This window comes from Hordeum vulgare, chromosome 4H, assembly GCF_904849725.1.
Source record: "Hordeum vulgare subsp. vulgare chromosome 4H, MorexV3_pseudomolecules_assembly, whole genome shotgun sequence".
In the NCBI taxonomy this organism is placed as follows: Eukaryota; Viridiplantae; Streptophyta; class Magnoliopsida; order Poales; family Poaceae; genus Hordeum; species Hordeum vulgare.
Window position 1 is genome coordinate 97,414,219 of NC_058521.1, and position 20,401 is coordinate 97,434,619.

The 20,401-nt window shown below is 44.0% G+C and overlaps 1 protein-coding gene across 1 annotated transcript; it reads left to right on the forward strand.

Moving 5' to 3' along the window:
• Nucleotides 1-1,564: 1,564 nt before the first annotated feature.
• Nucleotides 1,565-19,938, forward strand: LOC123448007. The gene is made up of 6 exons (XM_045124762.1): nt 1,565-1,710; nt 1,982-2,067; nt 16,177-18,447; nt 18,530-18,739; nt 18,817-18,941; nt 19,218-19,938. The coding sequence occupies exons 1-6, from the start codon at nt 1,708-1,710 to the stop codon at nt 19,679-19,681; spliced, it is 3,159 nt and encodes a 1,052-aa protein (XP_044980697.1). The 5' UTR covers nt 1,565-1,707; the 3' UTR covers nt 19,682-19,938.
• Nucleotides 19,939-20,401: the final 463 nt, after the last annotated feature.

Consider the following 20,401-nt stretch of genomic DNA (forward strand, 5'->3'; position numbering starts at 1 on the left):
TCCATTAGTGGACACGCCTGGGCATCAGATAAGGGAGCCTGTCCTTGAAGCCAAGGCAAATGGGTCGGCCCACTCTACACACAAGCGGTTTTTATACTTTTCTCTTTGGTTTATTTGTCGGTTTTCATAAAGAAATGACCCTTATTTCTTAGGAATTAGACATGTAAAAAACTATCAAAAGGTAATTAAAATATCTAAAGATTTTTTCAGTTTAAACATGTTCACAATATATAAAAAAGATACTCAATGTGTTTTAAAAATACATCATATAATAAAAATCTTCACTATATATTAAAAATATCATGTATTTTCTCCGTAAAGAAATATAAAAGCATTTAGAACAATAAGATGAGAGTATATTACAAAATTCTTCATCATATATTAAAAAATATGTAATACGTATTTAAAAAATATTTTTATCATATACTATAGTAAGATCATCGTTTATTTAATAAATGCAATATCTATATAAAAGATTTGCAAGAAAAAAGCAATAGGAAAACATAATCTAAAAAGAGAAAATGACAATAAAAATAAACAAAACAAAGTAAAACAAAAACCAAACAGAAAACCATACAAAGAAAAAGAATGTCTAAAAGCAACTTCTAATTTCTTTTTGAGAAAAAAGCAAACAAAAGCAACTTATAGTAATAAATGAATAAAAGAAAATACAAACAAAAAGAACGAAAAGAAAATTGAAACAACGCTGTCGCGATGTGGGCTGGCCCATTTATAGTTGCTGCGTGTTAGGGATGTGTCAATGCAAGTCTTTTAGTGTGGTTTCATAGACATTTTACTTATGTGGCATTGTATTTAATGAACAGAGATAGTAAACTTATATCCTAACTACTTCCTCCGTTCCTTTATGTAAGATTTATTATTTTTGACACGATGACCAAGGTACATAATTATAGACATGTTAAGACTAAATTATCCTTGAAAAATTTGTTCCTTAATGGAAAGTAAATCAATTAGTTCAGAAAAGTATGAGATACATGCAATCAATAAAAAGATAGTTAATTTTTTTTTGCTATAAGGAGAGATACAAACAATCTGAAAAGAGATACTTTCCTTTTTTAAGGAGGGCCAACAAGGGTATTATGGGGAATTAGAAGAAATGCATCTTATATTCTAAAACTTTATTAAAAAATAAATACACCTTATATAGAGAAACGGAGGAAGTAATATACAACCTTTGGCACATGATCATAGAAAAAAAGTGATAATCCAATTACATAACTGATAATCCAATTACATGCATGTATGAGCCATAAATCATTAAATTTAAATATCACATATAAAATACAATACATTGTAATAATTATTTCTTATGTTTTTATACGCATACGATTGTCTGTTAAAAACAATCGCACACCGTCTATATAATCATAAGAATCTTTGAAAATTAAAAAAAAAAATCCGCTGAAACGCACAGACAATGATGCAACTGTTGGCGTGCCACGAGGCAGCGGCCGCCCCCACCACTAGACACACGTTGCAGATCGAAAGAAAGAAACCCTAGACACGTCGCAAAGCCCTATATACGCGCAGCGTTTCCCCTAGCGTCGCCTCTGTTTCTTTCGGTTTCAGTCCTCCGCCTCCGGCGGCGCTCTCTCCTTCCCCATCTGCTGCTGCCTCGTCTGGTGGTGCTGGGTTTGGGATGATCCTCTAGTCCGGGAGGCGGAAGATCTGAGGAGGCGCCGCGAGATGGTATGTTTCTTCTCTCTGTTCTTCTATCGCATCGTCTCTCTCCTTGTCCTGTGGGGTTTCTCGAGGTTTCCTCTCCGGGCGGAGGCGGCAGGGGCGGGGCTGGTGTGGATTTGCCTGGATCGCCCCCGGCGACGTGGTGCTCTGTAGGAGGGACGGGAGCGATCTGTGTTTATAGTGGATGAGATCAATAGAGATTTTCTTTTCTCCGGAGATCTTTAAGGCCAATGTTAATCCGTCAATACATCATCTTTTGCCGGATTTTCGCGCGCAGGATGATGTGTGCGACGAGTGTGGAGATGTCGGCTACAGTCACCTTCTGCTGCGCTGCAGCAACTGCAACAACGCTGCTAGGCACCGGTATGCTTCTCGGTCCTGCTAAATATCTGCTCCTAGTAATCACCATGCCCCTGCTGTCGGTTCAAAACGCTAGATCCGAGGATTTTACTTCTTAAGATGGTCCTATCTTAAGTTTTGCATGTAATTTATAGATGATAAAAACATGTTTTACAATGGGTCATCTCTTATTCTTATCTTGAATAACTAATTATTCCTAAAAACATGGTGAGACATATTGTGTTAAAAGGTCATCTTTTGTTCTTTCTTAAACAAGAGAAGTCAAACCTTATCTTATGAATTTTCTCTCCTCCATCTCATCATTTATCCTACATGGCAGTACTAAGATGGCACCATTGTACATGCCCTTACTAAATGCATGGATTTAATTTATTCACGCCACTGTTGTTCCAGGCTAAAGTGGTGGCGTAGTTTGAAAGATTCTATATTTGCAAATTTAGTGTTCGTCATAATTTCAATTTTTTTTGAGAATTATACTAAATTCTTGGATTAATTTGTTTGTGTCCATCAAAGCCGATGACATTTTGTTATTTCTTCTTAATTTGCTGTCTTTTCATCTTTCCTCATATCCATATCTATGACTACCTTTGACCCTCAAGGGCGTAGTTTTTGCTTTGCTGAGTAATCCCTCTATTTGTGATCCTAACGCTTTTATATTTCTTCACGGAGGAGTATATTATACCAAGCATAAAAAAGACATTTGTTTTGGAATCCAAATGATCAAGGCCGCACATATTGATTATGACACTATTTTTTGTAGTTTAGTAGCTGTCATATTTTGCGGAAACATATACGAAAATCTGATGACACTTTGGTCTTATCATCTGCTGATGACACTTCGGTCTTTCTTCTCTAATTTGCTCATCCTTCGGTCCTTCCCTAATTTGATCCTCCTTTGATTTATTGTATCTATATCTGTTACTCTCGTTGTTCCATAATGTAGAGTGCATATAGTTTCATAATATAAGGTGGATCAATTTTTTATGGAAGTCAAACATATTTATGTTTGACAAGGATTCTAGAATAAATATCAAAATCACTAATACAAAATACAAAATACAAAATATATGAAAATACATTTCATGTGGATCTAATTATAAAATATTGGTATTATAGATATTAATACCTTTCTTCTAAAAACTTGGTCAAACATACAAGTTTGACTTTTGGAAAACCTCCTACACATCATATCATGGAACAAATGAAGTATATTATACCAATATAGAAAGTACAACTGTTTTGGTATCCAAACAATCTTTGTCGCGACACGTTTCGAGCACACAAGTCGCTTTTGCACAATGCCATCTTTGCCATACGTTTCCTGCACCTACAAATACGGTAGATTAAGAACATGCAACTGTTAGGAATAAGCAACTTGTATTCCCATGAGGCCGTAGGCCGGTATATATACATGTACATGTGGTGGACTATATGCAGGAAATCCTTATATATTGGGATAAATACAAAAGGGTACATGACTTATATTATAACTCTAACACCCCCCTCAAACTCATGGTGGATGAACAACACTGAGTTTGGAGAGATAAAAGCCATGCTGTGCTCTAGTCTGGGCATTCGTCAGGAAATTCGCCAACTGTAACTCAGAAGGCACATACTGAAGAACAATAACCTGATCCTGCACAGCAGCGCGCACATAGAAAGCATCAACGCCAATATGCTTGGTGAGCTAATGCTTCACAGGGTCACGCGCAATGCTAATAACACCTGTACTGTCAGATAAGAGCAGAGTCGGTGTAGTGACAGAAACACCAAAATCCTGAAGTAACCAACGTAACCAAGTCACCTTTGCCGTCAAAAGAGCCATCGCTCGTAACTCAGCCTCTGCACTCGAACGGGAAACTGCAATCTGTTTCTTCGTCTTCCAGTAGAGAACCACCAAGAAAAGCACAGTAAGCAGAAAGTGAACGGCGATCTGAAGGATGACTAGCCCACGTAGCATCCGAATAAGCATCCGAATAGACCTGAAGCTGTAAAGAACAGGAGCGAGGAAAGAATAGACGGTGAGAGATCCTGCCCCGAAGATATCGGAGAACATGGAGGAGATGACTATAGTGAACCGATGTGGGGGCAGAGACAAACTGACTCAGAATATGAACCGGATAAGAGATAATTGGACGAGTGACAGCTAGATAAATTAGACTGCCAACAAGATGACGATAACGCGTCGGGTCAGGCAGGGGATCACCATCAGTAGCAGAGAGGTCAACATTGAGCTCCATAGGAGCCTCAACAATGCGCTCATTAATAAGAGGAGCACAAACAAGAAGATCTTGGATATACTTTTCCCTACGATATAAAAAAGCCATCAGAGGTAGAAGAGACTTCAATCCCAAGAAAGTAGCGAAGAGGTCCAAGATCAGACATAAGGAACTGCTCACTAAGGCAGGCCTTGACAAAGGCAATATACTCAGGGTCATCCACAGTGATGACCATGTCATCAACACAGAGAAGAAGAGTCCGACCACGAGGAGAAAGGTGAATAAACAATGCTGGATCATGAACAGTGTCTGAAAAACCATCGGCAGTCACCACAGAGGCAAAACGCTCAAACCAGGCGCGGGGGGCTTGCTTAAGGCCATAGAGAGAGCGACGAAGACGACATACCATGCCATCAGGAACATAATACCTAGGTGGTGGCTGCATGTATACATCCTCACGCAGCTCACCATTAAAAAAAACATTCTTAACATCAAGCTGAGAGAGACCAGTGGCGTGTAAAGGCCACGACAAGAAGTGTACGAACAGTGGTCATATGAGCCACATGAGCAAAAGTCTCATCATAATCACGACCATGCTCCTGCTGAAAACCACGAGCCACAAGACGAGCTTTGTGACGCTCAAGAGAACCATCAGAGCGAGTCTTAACTTTGTAGACCCACTTACAAGTGATGAGACGGACTCCGGGAGGAAGGGAAACAGGATCCCACGTACCAGTGCGTTCAAGAGCTGCAATCTCCTCTGCCATCGCGAACTGTCATTCAGGATGAACAACAACTTGATGATAGGTAGTCGGCTCAAGAACAGCAGCACCAGTGGTGGAAAATTCAAAGCGATTAACAGGTGGACGAGGACGAGAACGCAAGCCATAAGTAGGCTGAGACGAGGATGACGACACATCCACAGAACGTGAATGACGAGAGCAAGACTGTAGAAAAGATGGAACAATGGAAGGAGGAATCGCCAAGGTAGAATCGGGGAGTGGCGACGAAGAAGTCATCGGAGATGAAGGTGTAGAATCTGTTGACATGCTAGGCGAGGAGACCGTGGAAGATGATGGCGACAAATCGACTGGAGGTGGAGAAGCAGAGGGAGCGGAACGAATAGGCATAGGCTCGACGGGTGTGATAGCTGTGTCAGGAAAAGTGAGAAAAGAGATATCCTGCACTGAAAAGGTCGAGGAAGATGGACGTGGGTAGAAAGGACGAGACTCATCAAAAGTCACATCTCGAGAGATACGCATCCGACGACCGATAGGATCCCAACAACGATAACCCTTATGCTCATCACTATAGCCTAAAAAGACACACTCAACAGACTGAGCGGTCAGTTTGGTGCGTTCGCGGGGGCCAAGAAGAACATAGCAAACACAACCAAACAAACGAAACATCGAATAATCGGGAGAACGATCGAAAAGACGCTCGAAAGGAACACCACCCTGTAGAGCAGCGGAAAGCTGGAGATTGATGAGATAAGTGGAGGTGGAGACGGCTTCAGCCCAAAAATGAGGCGGGAGAGAGGCAGCAATCATCAATGCACGAGCCGTCTCAAGAAGATGACGATGCTTGCGCTCAGCCACGCCATTCTGAGCGTGAGCACCAGGACAAGAGAATTGAGAGAGAGTCCCTTGCTCAACAAGAACACCACGCAACATCTTAAAGATATACTCGCCAGCGGAGTCAGCGCGAAACACACGAATGGGAGAAGAGAATTGAGTATGAACCATGGCAGCAAAATGCTTATAAATGGACAACACCTCACTATGAGAAGTCATGAAATAAAGCCATGTGTAACGAGAGAAGTCATCTATGAAAATAATATAGTATTTATGACCCCCTTTCGAAGCGAAGGGAGCCGGACCCCATACATCGGAATGAACTAAATCAAAAGGACGCTTAGACACTGACTCACTATGTGGATATGGTTACTGAATCTGCTTGCCAAGACGACAACCATGACACTCTAAAGAGGCATCTCTTGAGACAGACCCCAGAAGACCTCAATGAACTAACGACTACAAACGAGAACCACATAGATGACCAAGTTGATGATGCCACTGCTGGAAGGAACCAGTAGCCGAGGCGACCAAAGCGGAAGAACTGGCTATAGAGTGGGCAGCGGAAGGAACATGAAGCCAGTCCAACTCCCAAAGATCCTCAGAATCACGGCGGCGAGGACCAGCCCCAACCAGAGTGTGCGTGCGACGGTCCTGGACAAAACAAGAGTCAAGGTCAAGGATGACACGACAAAAAGAATCATCAAGTTGACCAGTGGAAAACAGATTCATGGTAAGTCGAGGAACATGAGCAACATTAGGAACATAATAAGGAGTGGTAAGATTGCCTCTACTAACGACAGAAAGGGGAGTACCATCAGCGGTGAGGACATGAACAGAAGAATCAAGCGATCGAAGAGAGGACAGAGTGGAAGAATAAGAAGTCATATGGAAAGAAGCTCCAGAGTCCGGAACCCATGGGGATGTACCTGACTGTATAGAACGTGGTTGCTCAGTGCGGGAAGCCTCGGTCACAGAATCAGCAGTACTCGTCGAGGAAGAACTTGAAGCAGGGAGCAGACGCTTAAGTCTCAGAATATCCTGCTCAGTCAAAGCGATGGCTGAAGCTGTCGAGGTAGATGACGAGGTCTCTGTAGATGATGATCGCGCCTTGCGCAAGTGTTTTTTTCTTCCTGTAGCAGTTGGACTCAATATGACCATCATTGTTGCAATAGCCACAATGTGGACGGGGGCGACCTGAGCCTCCAGAAGGTGTGTGCAAGAGCGGCGGAGCACTCAAGCGAGAAGGGGTTGGTGCAGCAGATGGCTTAGAAGTAGCCCGAGCAGCGAGCACCGAGGGAACCTCTAGCAAACCAGCACCACGTAAGCGAGTCACCTCAGCACGAATCTCAAAAACCGCCTCCATGAGAGAGATATGGCCACGAGCAAACAACTGAGCACGTCGGGGCTCAAACTCCTTACGGAGCCAAGACAGGAACTCGTAGACGCGATGAAACTCTAAATCGGCCTGGACAGCCTGGCAACAGGGGCAAGTACGACAACCAACACCGCGGAGAGAATCAAGCTGGCGCCAGATAGCAGAACTCTGTGCATAGAAGTTATCAACAGTGGAGTCACCCTGCTGAAGAGCATGCTCCTGACGGACCATAGAGAGGTATAAGGCATCACCCGAGGGCTCATAGCGCTGATGAAGGCGAGTCCACATCTCAAACACAGTAGGAAGGCCCAGAAACTCAGAGGCAAACTGAGGCAGAACGCTAGCAGTGAGAACAGCTGCAGCACGAGCATCGTCATCAAGCCACTGAGTGTAAGCAGACAGAGCACCATGATACGTCTGAAGAGCCTCCTCATAAGTCAAAACCTTCTCATCATAAGCACGGATAGCGGCCTCATCAGCAAGCTTAGCCGCATCCTTTGTAGCCTGAGGAGCATCCGAAGGAAGAGTCTGTGGTGTTGGCGGAGTGGGAGCCACGGGAGGAATCGGACATGGCGGACAAGAGACCTCGCCAGAAAGAAAACCGCATAGGCGGATGCCACGCATGTGAATGCGCATGAAGCCAATGAACTTGGTGTAGTTAGTGTCCTCAAAGATCACCGGACAACGAGGAACAACAACGTAGCCGGATGCAGAAGACATTTTTTTAGCAGAGAACCAGCGGTAGCAAGCCGAGCCGGATCCAATCGAGACCAGGACGAGATCGGGGCGGCGGCTGGCGGGCGCTGCAACTGGAGAACGAGAGCAGCGTTGGATCCGGCGAATACAGCAGCAGGGGCGACGAAATCAGGCGCTGGTTCGATCCTCAGGAGGAATCACGAGGGGAGCCGGCGACTTGAAGAAGGCCCGCGGATGGAATCCGGATCGGGAACATGTCCAACAGCGGCGATCGAACCGGATCGAGGCAGGTCGCAACACGCGGGTGGAGTCCGGATCGGGAAGGGAGAGCAGGTCGTGCGGGTGGAGCCCGCCTTCTAGCGCCAACCGTAGCGGCGGCGTCCAGATCGAGGAGCGTGGGTGGAGCTCTCCTTCTAGCGCCAACCGTAGCGGTGGTGTCCAGATCGAGGAGCGACGGGTGGAGCCCTCCTATTGGGAGACCGTAGAGGGAGAGGGAGAGCAGGTCGCGACGAGTGGAGTCGGCGGCCTTCAGATCGAGGAGCGACAGGTGGAGTCGACGGCTTCCAGCTCGAGGGAGCAACCATCGAAACGGATCGGGAGCCGGCCAGACGTGGCGGGACAGGGAGCGGCGGCGTCCAGATCGAGGTAGACGGCGACTGCGGAGAGACAGATTGGATCGAAGCACGAGTTGCACGTGCAAAAAAGAACCCTAATGCTCTATTACCATGAGGCCATAGGTCGGTATATATACATGTACAGGTGGTGGTGGTGGACTATATGCAGGAAACCCCTTATATATTGGGATAAATACAAAAGGGTACATGACTTATATTATAACTCTAACAGCAACGAGGGAGAAATTGTATTTTGGTTTGTTGTACATGACTCCTTCATCGCACGTCAAAGTTTGTTGCACATCAATCTCCTTCCACTAAGTCGAGGGCGATGACGTGACATAGTTGCCATGTAGGTCTCGTGCCACAAAGTTTGTTGTACATCAATCTCCTTCCACTAAGTCGAGGGCAACGACGTGACATAGTTGCCGTGTAGGTCCCGTGCGTGTCTTTTGTCGATGTAGCTGCCACATTGATGGCCTGTGAAACACCAGCGGTGTATATACTACATATCCGCCATGCACGACGATGCTACAATGACAATGAATACATCTAGCTAATTGCAAGCACAAAGCAGGAACTAGAAAGTAATGGCCGAGAACAAAGAGATCGGTAGTATCCGAAATTCTAGTGGTTGGCTTCAGGCTTAGGCATGTACCACAACTTAGACTTCCATCTTCTCCTTGAGCAAAGTTAGCAAAGGACTCACCAATCACTCAAAGTGGAACCTAAGGTGATCCACAAACCTTTTGCAAGCTTGCTTGAGGTGGACCCAGAAGATGAAAGCTCTCAAATGACACCTAGTCATCTAGGTGACGTCAAATCTTCAAGAGTAATAGATCAAAATCTTTTAGTGAACCATCTCTCAAATGTTCCCATCTCTTGGGTGTTTGGGTAGAGAATGTTGGCCACCAGTATAGTAAACAAGCTTATAATTGGTTTTATGATTTTTTTCTTCTGAATAACAGGTTTATAGAAAATCATGTTTGGGTTAGGAAAGTACACCCTACGTCCCAAAATAAGTATCTCATCATATATTTTGGGACATAGGAATAATAAACTAGTCTATTCCTGTTCTCTTGTCATATATGTGTGATCTTCTTTTCCTTAGTTTCTCAATGTGGCCATTGAAGACACTTTCCAAGCTCTCTAGCCCCTAACCTCCTCGCCGTTGCTTGCCTCCCCTTAGGTCTACCACCCTCGTCGTGATGTTGTGCTATCAGTCTTGTCAATGAGGTCCCGTTAAGATCGCTCGCCGTCGTCCTCATTCTTGGCTGAACCACATTCTTATATATGTATGCAAACTTTGGCAAAAACCTCATTGAGTGATTGATGGGGTTATAGTCCCAGGGTAGGGTCATAGGCTTGCCCTATAGGTCCTATCCAAGGACTATCTTTCATAAAGGACAAGGCCCTTAGACAGTTCCGACTGAACTGAGGACCTCCCCTCATCCAGTCGGTGACGACTCCCCCATCATCCAGTCGGTGACGAGCATTCGGAACGTATTAATCGTACCGACTGGATTCCATTCTGTACATCGTAACCTCTTTGGAGGGCAAACGGTCATACGTTTTCGTACACCATTATTAGCATTTAAGGCATACTTTACCTGTAAAGTAGGCATTTATTCGCCACTACTCCACCCCTGTTCACCGGACCGTTGTGAAGGGCAGCGCACTCTATATAAGCCGCCCTTCCCCACTGGTGCAGGGGTTGGCATTTACTGTAACCCCATATTCCACTTGTCACTAAGCTCCCAAGAGCACTGAGACGTAGGGCTTTTACCTCCATCGTAGAGGGGCCTGAACTCATACATCCTCGCCGTAGCTAAGGCTCTGCCCATCCTTTCGTACCCTACTCATCTACTGTCAGACTTGTACCCACGACAGTGATAAAAAATAACATATAATACTCCGAGTAGACGAAGATGATTCATGCAATTGAACATGTTTGGAAATTAGGTACTTGGTCGTGACAGGGGGCCTATTCTCCACCATTGAGGGGTTGGTACGCTTGTTCTTTGATCAAGATAACAAGAACCCCCAACCTGTTTGGTTGGGGGTGTTGGGATGTGCCTTCTCCGTAATCCAGTGTGTGTGTGTGTGCTATGGCCCATGTGGCCCATGTAATCCAGCAGCCTATATATGTGTTGTCCACCCTAACTCTAATAGAATACAACACCAGGCTAGCTCTCTTTCCCAGCCGCCACCCTCCCCCTAATTCTAAATGGTATCAGAGCTTGGGTTCCCAGCAATGGTGATGGTGGTTGGCTAGTGGTGCTTGCCGGTGATTGATGGACAACCAAGGGGTTGGCAAAGGCATTGGAGAAACTAGCCGAGCTCCTCACCGTCAAGGCAGAGGACGTGCCTTCTCTAGGAGTTCTTGTTCCTTAGCCCGAGGTGATCCAGAAAATAGAATTGAGGCCAAATGAAATCAAGATGGAAGGGGTCACAAACTACCTAAGCTGGTCTAGAAGGGCATTGCTAATATTGAGGACAAAGGGGTTGGAAGGCTATGTCAAAGGGGGGGTCGATGAACCGAAGAACATGGCAAGTGAAGAGTGGAAGAAGTGGAGTGTCATCGATTCTCTGGTGGTGACATGGCTGCTGAACTCTTTCTCTAAGTCCTTTGATTGATCAGATAGATTGCCTACATAAAAAACCAATTTGATTTGCATGTGCAGGTGATTAGATCTGACAATGGAACTGAATATGTAAACAAGCAATTTGGAGGTTCTCTGTCAGCACAAGGCATAATGCACCAAACATCTTGTCCAGATACCCCTGCTCAGAATGGTATTGCAGAAAGAAAGAACCGACACATTCTAGAAGTGGCTCGATCACTTATGTTCACCATGAATGTGTCAAAATTCTTGTGGAGTGAAGCTGCCATGACTGCAACATTCCTGATCAATCGGATGCCTTAAAAATGCTTGGTATGGAGTCCGCGTGTGAGATGCTATTTGGGGATGATAGGACTAGAAAGTAAAGGCAATATTACGCTGACAAACCTGTCATGCAGGGAATAGGTATTGAAAGACCACTATAAAATTCTTACAGCTAATGCATAAGGGAGAAAGCAATATAATTGAGTCGGAATGATCAAGGAGGTTTTGCTTGCCTGGAATCCATGCTTTGGTACATTCTCAGACCTCACTCGTGCTCAAGTCGTCTTTGGATCCTATCGTGAAGAAGCAAAAACACTAGAAAAATGCGAGGATGCTACTACCGCGATAAAGATGCACTATGTTCATGAAATGCAACGAACAAGAGACATGTTAATTGAACTTGGAATGCATCATGATCAACAACAACAAGGCCTTTAGTCCCAAACAAGTTGGGGTAGGCTAGAGGTGAAACCTATAAGATCTCGTGACCAACTCATGGTTCTGGCACATGCACATGGATAGCAAGCTTCCACGCACCCCCTATCCATGGCTAGCATCTTTGGTGATGCTCCAATCCTTTAGATCTCTCTTTACGGACTCTTCCCATGTCAAGTCTGGTCTACCTCGACCTCTCTTGACATTATCAGTATGCTTTAGCCGTACGCTATGCACCGGGGCTTCTGGAGGCCTGCGTTGAATATGCCCAAACCATCTCAGACGATGTTGGACAAGCTTCTCTTCAATTGGTGCTACCCAAACTCTATCTCGTACATCATCATTTCGGATTCGGTCCTTGTGTGGCCACACATCTATCTCAACATGCGCATCTCCGCCACACCTAGCTGTTGCACATGTCGCCTTTTAGTCGGCCAACACTCACATTGCGGGTCGAACCGTCGTCCTACAGAACTTGCCTTTTAGCTTTTGTGGCACCCTTTCGTCTCAGAGAATGCCAGAAGCTTGGCGCCATTTAATCCATCCAACTTTAATTCGATGGTTCGCATCTTCATCTATATCCCCATCCTTCTACAACATTGAAATGCATCAATTATTAAGGACAAAATTGTTAAACTAGGTGTTCATTTAAGATGGCTCTTAAAGTGAACATGAACATGGTGTGGAGCTGAAAATAATCTAATGCATCACTATCCAAGTTAATTGGTGTTGAAATGCACTAAGTATAACATTTTCACTAATTGTAACAATTAAGGAAAGGTTTCATCTTGTTTATTCCTAACATCATGTTAAATGTTGTTAAACATCGATGAACATGGCATAAGATGATGGGGATGTTACACAAGTCAAATGGAAAAGAATCAATTATATAAAGCAATTCCTTCCCCATATTAATAGAAAGCCATTTAATATTATTTGAGTTGAATAACAATTTTAAATAGTGTTTAACTTGCATGAGAATGACATTAAGATTCTATGCAATTTTTTGAACAATTTGATATAATGTGTTCTACGATTTTGTGTCATGACAGGCACAAATTAGCTAGCATGGTAGCGATTTTGGGTTGCTATATAGTAATGATATGCTTGTGCCCAAGTGTAAGTGTGCTTGTGCCCAAGTGTAATGATATGTTGTGGCCAAGGAGGACGCCCGATGTGCTGGATGAGGCGGAGTGGTCAGAGGTGCTGCGTCGATGCGGTGCAGGTGTGCGCCTAAAGGCTTTTGAGTCGACGAGTCAGCGACTCGCTTAGGGAGGGCGACTCTAGACGAATAGTGACTAAACTAGTCTAGACTCATGGTCAACGAGTCGACATTCGACGTGAGTTATACAACAACAACCGAGGGAGGAGCAAATCAGCAACAACAACAACAACCAGGAGAGTAGGGCAGGAGCAGGCCAGCAACAATAGCAACCAAGAGAATAGGGGAGGAGCAGACCACCAACAGCAGCAAACAGGGGAGGAGCGAACGAGCAGTAGTAGCAACCAAGGGAGGGGATGAGCAGCACCACCAGCCTCCCGGGGAGGAGGGGACGAGCAACACCAGCAACAACCAAGGGAGGAGGGGATGAGCAACAAACCAGGGGTGGTGGCGGTTGCCAAGGAGAGGGTTGGGTCGGGGGGACTCGTTCGATCTAGGTTTCTAGGGGGATGAGCAAGCAAATACAGTAAAAAAACATATGACATGTGGAGCTCAATAAAATGAGTCGTTCGACCCAGAAACCACGATTAGTCGTGATTAGTCGCTCGAGTTGGTCAACTCATCCCAAGAGTGGAAGTGTGACTCAAAATAGGACCAGGTGGGTGGCCGAGCGCAGGAGGTAGCATAGGTAGGGCCATGGTGCTATGAGGCACGACAACAGCCATGGCCGGCGCAGGAGGTGTCAGTTGTGGGACGGCTGGGGTCATGGCGTGATCTAGGAGAGGAAGAGGGAAAGAAGGGCGCGACGGCATATTAGGCCTGAGGTGGCTGTCTACGTCTCCTAATGGCTAGGGTTTTTGCTGGGTAGGTAGGGGATGATCGATCGGGTCTATACATATAGGCTAGATGGGCCTTGGTCGCTGCTAGGTAGGTGGGAGGTAACCGATCTGATATATATATATAGGGTTTAGGGTTAGGGTTTGGTGGTGGGCTGGCTAGAGTTAGTTGGCCAGTTAGACTTGGTGTTTATATGGGCCTACCTGATTGCTACTGGTTGTGGGGTGGTGCAGCTATATTGGGCGCATTTGGTTAAATTGTGTAATACTAGCGGTTTCTCCCTCCTTAATTATTTCATTTAAAATAATTACTCACATCATAATTTTTTGGGCACTCCAAGATTTATGCAAATTTTGTAGAGCCTATTTGGATTATAACAAAGCCTAAAAAATCATAATTTTTGTGATCATTTTTATATTTCCTAGAAAAATAACCTCAACTAATCATGCTTACGATTTTAAACCAGAAATCCACTGTAAATCCTTTTTAAACCTTAAATTTTTGGGAGTGCCCTCATAATGAGGTCTTTGCCCAAATAATTTAGGTTTTGGGAAGGGTATTTCAGACAATTGGCACGACAACCACCATGGCTAGCGCGGGAGGTGTCAGTTGTGGGATGGCTGGGGGTCATGGCGTGATCTCTATATATAGGCTAGATGGGCCTTGGCCCTTAGGGTTAGGCTGTGGGTTGGCTAGGGTTAGTTGGCCAGTTAGAGTTTAGTGTTTATATGGGCCTGCCTGCTTGTTAGCTACTGGTTGTGGCGTTGTGCAGCTATATTGCGCCCTGGGTGCATTTGGTTAAATTGCGTCATAGTAGTAGTATCTTTGTCCTTAATTATTTCGTTTAAATAATTACTCACTTTATAATTTGTTGGCAGCTCTATAATTTATGAATTTTTGCGGAGCCTATTTGGACATAACAAAGCCTCACAAAAAATCACAATTTTCGTGGTTATCTTTATATTTTCTAGAACAATAACTTCAATTAATTATGCTTAGGATTTTAAACCAGAGATTAATTTTAAATCCTTTTTACATCGTCAACAACAAAAAACCTTTAGTCCCAAACAAGTTGGGGTAGGCTAGAGGTGAAACCCATAAAATCTCGCGACAAACTCATGTTTCTGGCACATGGATACATGGATAGCAAGCTTCCACAACCCCCCTATCCATGGCTAGTTCTTTGCTTGATACTCCAGCCCTTAATGTCTCTCTTTATGTACTCCTCCCATGTCAAGCTCGGTCTACCTCGCCTCTTTTGACATTATCAATACGCTTTAGCTGTCTGCTTACACTTGAGCTTCTGGAGGCCTGCGCTGAATATGCCCAAACCATCTCAGGCGATGTTGGACAAGCTTCTTTTCAATCGGCGCTATCCAACTCTATCTCGTATATCATTATTTTAAACTCGGTCCTTTCTTGTGTGGCCACACATCCATCTCAACATGCGGGTCAAGCTGTCGTTCTATGGAACTTGCCTTTTAACTTTTGTGGCACTCTCTTGTCACAGAGAATGTCAGAAGCTTGGCGCCACTTATCCATTCAACTTTAAATCCTTTTTAAACCTTAAGGGCCCACATAACGAATATGAGGTCTTTGCCAAATATTTTTGGTTGCAGGCAGGGCATTTTGGACAATTGGCATGGTTTAGGGTTTTAGCTCTTCTATAAGGAAAATTGGAAGGTTGAATTAATCCACAATACCATATCAAAATTAAATAAACATAATGCTGATGAGATGATCACGATGCACAATCAATTTCTAAGGGAAGTGTTGGTTCGGGGCTATTGCACCACGCCTCCAAACAAACTAACACTTAGGGTTATCCTCAATGTTGCACAAGCCAATTAGTTGGCAGCTGTTTTTGCCCGTGAAGCGCTACGGGGTCGCCGAGTGTCACTAGTTGTGTTTTGAAGAGATTTCAAAGGCTATGTTGTGTTTTTCTTCAATCGGGCTCCTCCCCTTTCGATTGCATTCATAACGGAAATATAATGTTATTTTGGAACACAGACAATAGAGCTAAAGGCTATGTTGTGTTGTTCAACTGGTTTGGCTCTAGTCGATGGAACTTATTGTGAAATGATGGCTAACCAATCATCATTATAGTCCACTCTAGAACAACATCTTACATTGCCATGTACTTTCTAAATCCAATCAGATTGAGGGGCCTAGGTATCTATGCCTTTGTAAAGAGAGGGCAAATCACTTCTTGTCATGTGTAAAGATGTCTAGGATTGAGTATTGTCTCTACTAACATCTTGAACAATCTAAGCTACATCTTTTACTTAACATGGTTTATTGTTTTGTAGGTATTGCTTGGATGAGATAAACTTTGATTTGGCAGTGGAGTGGTTGTGTAGTGATTGTATCCCAAAACATAGTGAAGCCATTAAGTCACCAGGAGAGACAAATTGTCAAAGGCAACTAAGGAACACCCAGTTGAGTTTCTTTGTAGTTAATGAACCAAATGTGGAGCACGAGAAGGCAACAAAGGCACAAGGACTATATAGAAGTAGACTATGCCGAAAAAGAGAAGAGACATTAGATTCTGGTGAACATGTCCCGAGTGGTGACACATCGAATCGGGGACGATGTGTTGAAGAGACATTAGATTCATGTGAAATCTTTGTTAGTGATATACCCAACCACATTGATTGTAAGAAGGAAGGGGAGGATATAAATGGTCACTTAATTTGCGCACCGGAGAGTTATGGCGGTTCAAGTAATTTTGCTTTGGATCATGCTTCAAGTATTGAACCCAACAATTTGCAGAAGGCAATTGGTGGTTCTAAACTTGCTTCAGGTTATGTGGACTGTCATGATCTCCCAAACGCAAGGAGTGGCTGCTTTGCTTCATCGAAGTATGTTGAAGGTTTCTTTCCACGAGGAAGAAAGGGTGATATGTTTTCTTTAATGAATGATGTCGAGGGATCCTGCCCAATGATTGTGGACAAGTCTTGTTCTACATCGGCATGCATGGAACAAGCGGATGGTTTATCGGTAAACATGGAGAAATCTGAACCTTCAAAGTTGGTTAAAGGATTGGAGGAGAGTGTTGTAGCAGCAAAGTTTGCACCAAATCATTCAAAGCCAATGCAAGGATCAGATCTGAAGAAAGGGAGTGTGGATGTCTTGAATCCTCTAGAGCAGCGTCTGGACTCTTTGGCAATGCTGCAATCAAGTTCCTCGAATGAACTAAATGATGCGGCTATTCAGGAAAATGGTGCTGAAAGAACAAGGTGCTTTGCGGGCAAGGAAACCGTTGCCTCTGAATTGGGGAACCACAAAGGATCAAATCCCTCAATGGCAAATGAAAGCTTGAGTTCTAGTCAAGGTAACTCAGATGAAGCAAATAGAAGATCAGATGAGCTTTTATCTAGCACCAAAGATAATAAGATGCGAAGGCGATTGTGTGTTGCTAGAAAGATAATTAACTCTTGCAATGTAAATGGAACTACAGATTCTGAGTCAGCACGAGATGCAATAAACCTAGCAGGGAAGACTTCTTCTCTTGCCGTCAAAAAGGTGCCTCTTCAGCTGATATTGCAAGAGAAAGGCATTAACAACGAGTTATTGCCTTCCAAGTTTCTTAGTCCATGTGAGTCAACAAAAATCAACCCTAGAAAGCGTAAGCAATCAGAAGATTACGCTCCTGATGGAACAAAATATCAGGAAGATTGTATTATAAGCGGGATTGGAAATGCCAATGTTGCACTGTCAAAAAGTGGTAGACCACTACGAGCTTGCCAGTACATGCCCAGGAAAGACAATGGTAGCAATGATAAAGCTATTGGGCGCTCAAAGATGGGAAAAAGCAAGAAAATGAGTGCGAAAAGTGGTAGACCACTACGAGCTTGCCAGTACATGCCCAGGAAAGACAATGGTAGCAATGATAAAGTTATTGGACACTCAAAGATGGGAAAAAGCAAGAAAATGGGCAAGTCATGGCTGGCTAACAATGGTATCCGAGATTCACGGAAGAGAGGTATGGTTACCGGTGTCTTGCAGCCCAACTCTCTGCGTAGACGTTCTGTGGACAGATCAAGACCTTCACCCTACTCTCTGCGTAGACGTTCTGTGGACAGATCAAGACCTTCAGAAAACATGGATCCGGCGCTGATGGAAAGCAGCTGCGCTTTGAATAATCCAAGCAGCAGTTGTGCAGCGCAATCATCGGGTTTCTCTTCAAAAACGGAAGAATTGTGGGAGGGCGACGAGCCAAAGAAACGAAGAAAACTCATCTTAACTTATGACGAAGAGGAAGATGCTGAGGCCTTGCAGGCAGAAGATTTGAATTCCCGGTCTTGTGATGATGATGAACATGTGAAGAAGCAAAGAAAATGTATGGAGAATGCTGCGGAGAACCAGAGAAGATCTGTAAAAGAAGGTAAAGAAGCTTTGGGGTCAGGAAATTTGAATCATCAATATTCCAAGAATCGTAAGCAGGTGAAGAAGCAGAGAGGCATAGAGGCAGAGGAAGATGAAAATGCATCTGTAAGAAATCCGAATACTGAATGTGCAAGGATGCCAGTCATTTCAGAATGTATTGGCGGGCAACCGCTTGATATACCTTATTGGACGTATGTTACATGCCCTTTATTCCATTACTTGCATCCTTTCTTTTTCCTGGTGAGTGCTAATATGTTCTCTTTTTGTTGATAGTGGAATCATGAAGGTCAACAATAACTATATTCCATTGGCTGCACACCTGTCAACCAAAGCAGGCAAGAAGGTGCAGGAACTGTCAAGATCGCTGCCACCAATAATGAAAGTGGCTAAGCTTTCTACATCGAAATCATGTCCAAAGCACTTGGAGGCACCGATACCTACAGCTGATAGCATTGGCTTGTATTTCTTTTCGGGTGATATGAGGTTTGTTGAGCCTGTGCTTATTTGTCTGTCTTATTTCTTCTACACATACTAGGGTCTAACGTTCTATGATCCTCCAGGCCAAATAAAGAGCTGGATGAGCTAGTGAAGCATCTCGCTGATAGTGGAATTATTCTAGAAGCTGTTGTTGGTTTGGCAAAACTGTTTGTCTTCCCTTCTGCTGTACTACCAGCGGAATATCAGAGTAAGTCATATTGCCAATTTCATCATTATTCAAAATTATGAGTATCATGGAAAATATATGATATTACACCTAATCTTCCTATGCTACCACTAATGTAGTAAACTGCATTGGTATAGTAATTTGTAATGCAGTTCTGCATGTTTTTTCATACTGCCTACCTGAACATTTTTTTTTCTGTCATGGTATAGTATGCATGGTTTATAGAGAGCCTTTGCTCCATGTCAAATATTTTTGCAGTAATTTGTCAGTCAGTCATTAATTTCTGTCTTGCTGTAGCGTTCCAAGGGAAACCCTATCTGTGGGGAGTGTTCAAGCCCAGAAAATATAAGATCAGAAGATTACCTCCAGTGGAACAAGATTGTATGGCACATGTTTCAAAGGAAGAACATGCCCAAGAACAGCATGCCTTGGACCAGGAAGACAAGGCGCGAACCGACACCTTGGACCATGTCGTGCATTACGAGAATCAACCCTTGCTGGATGCAAACCAACAAGGAAAGGAAGCGTTGTCTGGCAATGGCCTAACCCCTGTTGACGTGCAAGCCCTAGTTTGTGCAAATATTGGCCCAGCCGATCATAGACAGCCCTGCTCAAATCCAGAAGCTCCGCCACTTGAACTCTGTGGTTTTGTTGTCTCTCGGACACCAAGATCTGCGCAACTCATCCAGGAGATGCAGAAGGAAGGTGCATTACTGTTTGTTGTGCAGCAGGTGATCACAGAACCAGGGTCGGTGATGTAGGATCAGAACATGTCTGGCAATAATGCTGTGGTTCCTGAGGAGCATACCTGGAGCTGTTTCTCCTTAAGGCCACAGTGGTCATTCTTAGGGTAGAAACTCCAGCGGTTGACCTGAGAGCTCTTTTGCTTCATTGCGAGCTCATTGTGCCCCGCACCTTCTATGTCCGTCTCTGTGCTTGTCCCCATCATGTTGAGGACTGAACTGTGGTGGTGTTTGCTCTTTGTATGTTGTATTATGAGCCGACTTAGCTGAGCTTACTATTGCGTTGGGCAAGTTTTTTGACGGTGCTATGGAGCCCATCGGCCTGAACCATTTTCATTATAAATAGGAGAGATACAAGACAAAGGGTACAAAGAGATAGCAGCCAACACACCCAAGAGGAACACAAAGAAAGATTGTAATGTAAAAAGAGATAGCAGCCAACACACCCAAGAGGAAACAAAGAAAGATTGTAATGTAAAAGCTTCTCTGTACTAGATAATGACATGAAAATTATCATCAGTTCATCTTTCTTTACCATATGGTGCAAGTACATTGCATGGAACTATTATCCTGAGCTTCTTGTGACTCTTGCCACGTTGAACCAACTGTTGAGTAACCATATGTGTTTGCGGTAGCGAAGGAACCACATGAAGCATTGAAAATTTGCAATGGCAATTGCAGTTCCATTATGTTTCGAGTGTGGTGGATGGCTCAGCCCGAACCTTCAGTTCGTTATGT

Coding starts and splice junctions, on each gene's coding strand:
- LOC123448007 (XM_045124762.1), top strand. Junction 2,068..16,176: donor AACAACGCTGCTAGGCACCG/GTATGCTTCTCG, acceptor ATTGTTTTGTAG/GTATTGCTTGGATGAGATAA. Junction 18,448..18,529: donor CTTGATATACCTTATTGGAC/GTATGTTACATG, acceptor TTTTGTTGATAG/TGGAATCATGAAGGTCAACA.